Genomic DNA, 6,744 nt, shown 5'->3' on the forward strand with positions numbered 1-6,744 from the left:
TACAAGAATCATAAATGAAGCAGCATTTTTGCTGCTCCTGCTGCTTGCAGTGTGAACATAGCATAACTCCTATTTTTCTGAGATTGGAGACCTGACAGCTTTTTTTTCCTACTGAGAACTGAAAACTTTTCCTCAGACATAAAGATATCCTAAAATAAATTCAGCAGGCAACATAATCCGCAGCTCAAAGCCTATCGTCACCTATACCTTTAAGATAATCTCATATATCCAGTCAGAATTAAAACTAAAAGCTGCATAGTAATAGTAGATGTAAGAAATAATAAGTTATTGATCCTTAAAAACCTCCAGCTGTGAGTTGTATGATCCTCCCCCACAGAAAACCAAATGAACTTCCTGTGCACAATGAATACATTTCAGAATAAAATTAAAAACATTGTTTTATAACCAGAATAATATCATTTGAGATAAAAAATGTATAACATGAATCCAAAATTTCCAAAAATGTCAAATGATTCCTTTAATCCCAAAGGAAAACCTCTGGAACTTAAAACTGATCAGGAAAGCTAAACCAGAATCCTTTATCTAAAAAAACTCTGAACACGTTGTCGTCGCCAGCGACGCCTCAGCCCATCTCCTGCAGAGGCCGCAGTGATGTCACACTTCCAGTAACAATACCTGCGTCCACATCGTTAGGCCAACCGCTGGACTGAGAGCTGCTGCCGGCCGCGGGGGAGCGGCCCGAGTAAAACACATCATCCACTGGGCTCTCCATCTCACTGTCATCGATGGACTTGCGCTTGTTGGAGCTGAGAATCGGAACGAGAAGGAGAGAAACATGAGAACGCTTGTTTTCCAAGTGTTGAAAAGGAGAAGAGGACATTAAGGGTGTTACGTCTGTGTGTGATATCGATGGTGGAACGTACTTTCAAAAGTTTTCACAGCTTTTAAAAATAAACAACAGATCCTATAGGAGGTGTCGACACAAAAAGGTGCAGAATTGGGAATCATATTGAAAATCTGAAAAGTGTGGCAGGCGTTTATTTGTTTTATCCATACATCCACTGCAGATTTTTTTCAAGTGTCTCTCTACCAGATCTACTGGTAACAGTGAAGCTCTGGATATGCAGATCCTTTGATAATAACAATCCAGTATTTGTTGTTTTTGGATATGATGACATTTTTTTTTTTCATATTGGTGCATTCCTACTATTAATAGATTTTTTTTTTTTTTTGCTGTTGAAGATTCTCAGTCATCCAGGTCATAGTCATTCCAAAAAGAAGAACATTAAAAACAATCCACTGTATTTTGAACTTAACATTATTCTTGACATTTTGAATTGAAAAAGCTTCCTGGATGGGAAGCGAAAAGTCTGCAAACTTGGAAACAAAGTCCATTGGATTTTAATTTTCTTTTTTTTGGAATAATTGTCTTTTGTCTTTCTTTCGTTATGCCCTAATATATGCTAATCTATTCTCTGCAAAAAGTAAACTAAATGTACGTAAAGTTTTAGGTGAGTGTATCTGCACATGATTTGAGGAGATAAGTGAATAATCTGCTGACAGAAAATGATTTTTGCAAAACCACAAAAAACATTTCTATTATTTAACATAAAGTACAGTGTATGTATGTATGTATTTTAGAGGCCCAAATACGTCTTTCATTGGCAAATATTCAACTTACCTGCTTAGATAAAAGGTTTAGATGATTCTTTCCAGTGTTGAATAAAATCCCCCAAATCATTTAATACATTTTAATGGCTGTAATGTAATAAAATGTGAAAAAGGCCTCAGGCGTATGAATGCTCCTGCAATGCACTGTGTTTGAGATTCTAATAAATGTACATGCATAATTCCCATGGACCTCTGAGGGGCTGACGTGGCTGCAGAATTCCTCGGGAGTCCGAACAGGGGTCTGCATAAAAATCAAGACTAATAAAAAATTCCCCATGTCAAGATTTGTGTTTAGTGTGTTGTTTTAATATTATGTTACAGCCAGAGGGACAGAGAGGGCCAGCTGGAGACAGTGTGACAGGAACAGGGCTAGAATATTAACAAAATGCCGGCCTCACGTTAGAAAGCAGACCGACCGATCCCAAACACGCATTGTTGTGCGAGTTGGCGGATTCTTATACATCTGTGACCAATAAAGCAACGGGGGGTGCTGCCAGTGTACAGAATGCACGTATATGAGTGACAGCGTGCGTGTGTTGGGTTTGTTCGAGTGCGATGGAGGGATCTGTGTTACATTAGTGTCGGGGGAGATATTTTGCAAAGAGTGTAACTACCTCCGTGGGAGACTTGCATAAAGCTCCATTTCAGTCCTGCAGCGTAAGACGAACGGGGAGGAGAGAGCAGAGAGAGCGAGAAGTAAAAACAGACACGGACACAGACGGGGCGAGAGAGAGACAGAGAGAGAGAGGGAGAGGTTGGCGGGGAAATGAGAGGCAATGAGTTGGAATGAGTGAAGAGGAAGGAAAAGGGAGAAGAAAGACGACAATCAGAAGCAAAGCAAGAAAAATTTCAAGAACAAACTGAGAATTTTATGATTTTAGAGAAGAAATCATCTAATGACATGTTGGAAAGTCGGCGCTACGATGATGCCTGTGGCTCATTCTGAGTGAGAGAGAAACCAAGCAGATAACAGGAAGGCTGAACGATATAACGTTTTTAGCTTCCAATTTTTGAAATCTGGTGTAATCTTATAAATTTCAGAGTTATTCTATGGATCTACATCTATGTTAGCTGCACTGAACACGAATATCTTAAAGTAAACATCAGGGATGCACAATACTGAAATTTTGGCTGACATGCTGGTGTTTAAATCATTCAACTTGCAGATAACTGCTGCTAACCTGCTTACATAGGCAAGGCAAGGCAAGGCAAATTTATTTGTATAGCACAATTCAGTAAAAAGACAATGCAAAGTGCTTTACATGATTACAATACAGGAAGATAAAACAGAATCAAAGTAAATAAAATAAAAAATGCAGAAACAAAAAAAGAATATTAAAAACAGTTCGAAGTTTTTGTTAGATTACATTTATTTATTTTACATACGGAGTAAACTTTGTTCCAAGAACACGTTTTGTAAATGTGTTCTGAAATGAAACTGAAAAATCTCATAATCAAAAAAAGGACTTGAGGCTAACTGCTGTCATTCATTTTTTTGCATTTTGTTCTATATTTAACTACCATGTAGAATTTTTTAAAACATATTTTTAATTAATCAAATTCTTTAATAATAAAAAATGTTCAATGATTTCAAAGGATTAGTGGCAACCCTAGAAACAGTTGAGTTTTATTGGCAGAATGTCTGATATTAAGTTTTAAAGCTAATATCGGCTGATTATATCAGCAATTCCTGCTGGATACCTTGTAAAAACGTCACCTCTGTATTTATTCTGTCTTTACCGTAAAGGCTGGAGAAAAACAAACATTTCGATAGCAGTTCTTACTGTCACTACCCGATCCGTCCTGGAAGCAAGATCCGTTCTGCGGATCAGCTCATTTGCGCATCCAGATATACATCCGGGTCGCCCTCGATTTTATTTTGTTAAAAAGACCTAAATGATGTTTTCCCTCCCAAAAAGAAATACGCATACTAAACTATAATGTGTTAAAGGTTAATAATGTATTTCCTGGGAAAACAAATGCTTTAAAATCTTTTCTGTTTTATCAGTCGTGTCCGTTCCGCACAGGAAATGGGATCCTGCGCTACTTCCGAGAGCTAACTTTTTCGGCTTTGGATTTAAACATAAATCTAGTCTTTTTGAGGTTTATGCTTTTGTTTTGTGTTAACTTTATGGTATATGGTGCGTAATCTGAAGAAAGAAACAACTAAAATGCAGATAAATATGTTTAAATCATATTTTGTCCTATGATGACGTCAGAGAAGCAGTTGAACGAAGAAAATGTAAAAAGCATCAAAATTGTCTTACAAAAGTCAAAAAACATTATTTAAAGATGCGTATTAGCATTCTGTAGAGAGTTAAAGATAGAAATAAGTAATTTTAGTCCCATAATTACAATATATATGGACACACAATGGATATCTGTTTGCGCATGTGCAGGACGGACCGTGCTTCTGGATCGGATAGTGAGTAAACAGAGCTATGAACCTAAATCCGTTTTTTCCAGGTCAAAGGTTAGAAAGGAAACTGATCTGTAATCAGTGCTACCAACAGGAATGTGTTGGAGGTGGATGTACCTGGTGGAGGGGGTGGAGGTGATGGAACGGCGTCCCAGGGTGACCTGGTTGATATTGTAATAGCCCGGGCTGTCCAGGTCTGCCAGGGAGAAGTTTGGGCCTGTCGCCGTGGCCACGGGAGCTGAGACATGCAAACATAGAGATCCCGTCACACAGCAGAAAACCACACAGATACTCATTCATTTGAGGCTGAAGTTTTTAAGCGTGACCAATGAACAGATTGTTTCTGCCTGGTTGGGGTCAGCTCGCCTGCTGAGGTTCACTGAGGTCTAATAAATGTTTCACCGTTAAATACCATTTTACTGTAATTTCACTTTAATTGGTACAGGGGTTAAAACCCACATGAGTCCCTGTGTTTCTAATCTATGTGTGACGTTTGAATGCTGCAACCTGTGGTAGCTGGGGTTGGACTCTCTGATGCTTTGTGGCGGGGAAGCTCAGAGCGCGGTAACCGCTGCGGACAGGGAGGCTCATACGGCCTCTGTGAAGTGGCCGACTTTCAGCAGAACGCTCTAAGGTTCAGACAACTTCTTTTTTTCAATTCTATTTGTATTGCTATTTTCAATGTTAAACAATACATGTGTCATCTACAGCTATCTGTTCATTACAATAGCATTCTCTAGCTAGACAATTGCAATTCCACAGGATATACAGATAGGGATGATTGGTTCTTCCTTTATTACAGTCATTAAAAGAAAAACAGGAAGAAATTAAAAAACAAAGATTATGAACACAACTCCTTTGGTTAAGACCAAAAATAATGCTACTCTGTTATACAATAGGAAAATTACTGATGCTGATTTACTGATTCACTGTTGCATAAGGGTGGAAAAATACGACAGAGTATTGGGGCCAGACTAGAGATTAATTTTTTACTATTTCGAGAATAAAGTCGTAACATTATGAGAATAAAGTTGCAACACGAATAGTCATAAAATTACGAGAATAAAGTCCTAAAATTACGTGAATAAAGTCGTAAAATTACGAAAATAAAGTCATAAAATTATGAGAATAAAGTCCTAAAATTACGTGAATAAAGTCGTAAAATTACGAGAATAAAGTTACAACAATAATAGTCAAAATTATGGGAATAAAGTCGTAAAATTACGAGAATAAAGTCGTAAAATTACGAGAATAAAGTTACAACAATAATAGTTAAAATTATGAGAATAAAGTCGTAAAATTACGAGAATAAAGTCGTAAAATTACGAGAATAAAAGCCACAATGACAATATTCATAAATTATGAGAATAAAGTCGTAAAATTATGAGAATAAAGTTGTAAAATTACGAGAATAATGAAATTTTGAGAAAAAAGTCATAATATTATGAGAATAAAGTCGTAAAATTACGAGAATAAAGTTACAACATTATGAGAATAAAGTCGCAAAATTACGAGAATAAAGTTACAACAATAATAGTTAAAATTATGAGAATAAAGTCGTAAAATTACGAGAATAAAGTCGTAAAATTACGAGAATAATGAAATTATGAGAATAAAACCACAGGGTTTCATTGTACGGTGTGAATTCACAGTTCGAAATGTATGTTCTCACACTGTGCGGCCCGACGCTCTGATGCAATCTACCTGCTCACACTGTACGTCTATAAACCACGTGGGACTCAGCTCCGCAGTGGGATGGCGCTACTCGGACTCGTCTATCCAAAAGCCAAACGAGTAGAAGAGGAATATGAAGCTCATTAGAGAAGCGAGCTGCCTTGGCAAATTGTGCAATTTTGTGCTGAAAGCTCTAAAAAGAAAAGGCGACAACATATTTGAAAAAAAGACATGGCTGAGCAAACGTGGCTACTACGGTCTGTAAGATTTAAAGAAAGAACTCCATTTCATTTGCTCCCCCGCCATGCTTCTTTGTTTTTATTTGATTTTTGGAAAATTGGCCCGAAAAGGGCAAAAAATCGTACAGCGTAAGCCCGGCTAACGCCGATCATTTCCACTTGGTTCCTCAGCTCTTTATGTTGCTTGCTTGCCTACTATCAGCATCAGGTTATTGGAGCAGTTTGTGAGATTAACTCTAGCGTTTAGTTTATTATTCTGATTCTCTGATCCTGACCTGTTTCAGCTTTTGGGTCTTATGAGTTTTTGCTTTGTCCCTGTTTTGCTCTTAGTTTAATCTGTTCTGGACTGTTTCCTGGATTCTGCCGGCTTTCTGAACTTGGAGCTGTCTTCTGACTCCTGCTTTGGATTTCCCCTCATGGACACTGTTGCTGCTAGATAGGATTTAGTAAATGCCAAAAGTGGTTAGATAATTGTTTTCAGTGTTCCTCCAGAATCGGACTGAACTCAGAACCAGGTTAGTAACTTATGCTCGTAGTCGTGGCCCGTCTTAGATTTAAAGTCACTAACCTGAGTTTCTATCTTTGCCAGAGGATCCAGCTGATGAGCAGCCCCTGCGTTTCTGTCTGTGTTTGAATAAACGCTTTGAACTTTCCCACTGCGTGTCTCACCTTGAATATTGGGTCCAACGTTCTGAGATCATTACAGTTCGGACCTGTGCAGGTGCAGTTTTGGATCTTCTCTGTTACTTTAGGTTGTTTTAGGAGCAACAAACTATAATT

The 6,744-nt window shown here is 37.8% G+C and overlaps 1 protein-coding gene across 16 annotated transcripts in view; it reads right to left on the reverse strand.

Annotated features, from left to right (window-relative positions):
- LOC107098150 (nuclear factor 1 X-type-like) overlaps positions 1-6,744 on the reverse strand; it is a 298,579-nt gene that overhangs the window by 45,461 nt on the left and 246,374 nt on the right. For 12 of the 16 annotated variants that reach the window (XM_015395640.1, XM_015395634.1, XM_015395636.1 and 9 more), the window contains 3 exons: positions 4,169-4,289; positions 2,247-2,282; positions 637-767 (listed from right to left, as the gene is read on the reverse strand). In XM_015395640.1, coding sequence (XP_015251126.1) covers positions 637-767; positions 2,247-2,282; positions 4,169-4,289 — 288 coding nt within the window. The remainder of the gene's footprint in view (positions 1-636; positions 768-2,246; positions 2,283-4,168; positions 4,290-6,744) is intronic. The other 4 variants (XM_015395642.1, XM_015395635.1, XM_015395638.1 and 1 more) reach the window with 1 other exon arrangement.

This window comes from Cyprinodon variegatus, unplaced genomic scaffold, assembly GCF_000732505.1.
Source record: "Cyprinodon variegatus isolate N-32 unplaced genomic scaffold, C_variegatus-1.0 Scaffold751, whole genome shotgun sequence".
In the NCBI taxonomy this organism is placed as follows: Eukaryota; Metazoa; Chordata; class Actinopteri; order Cyprinodontiformes; family Cyprinodontidae; genus Cyprinodon; species Cyprinodon variegatus.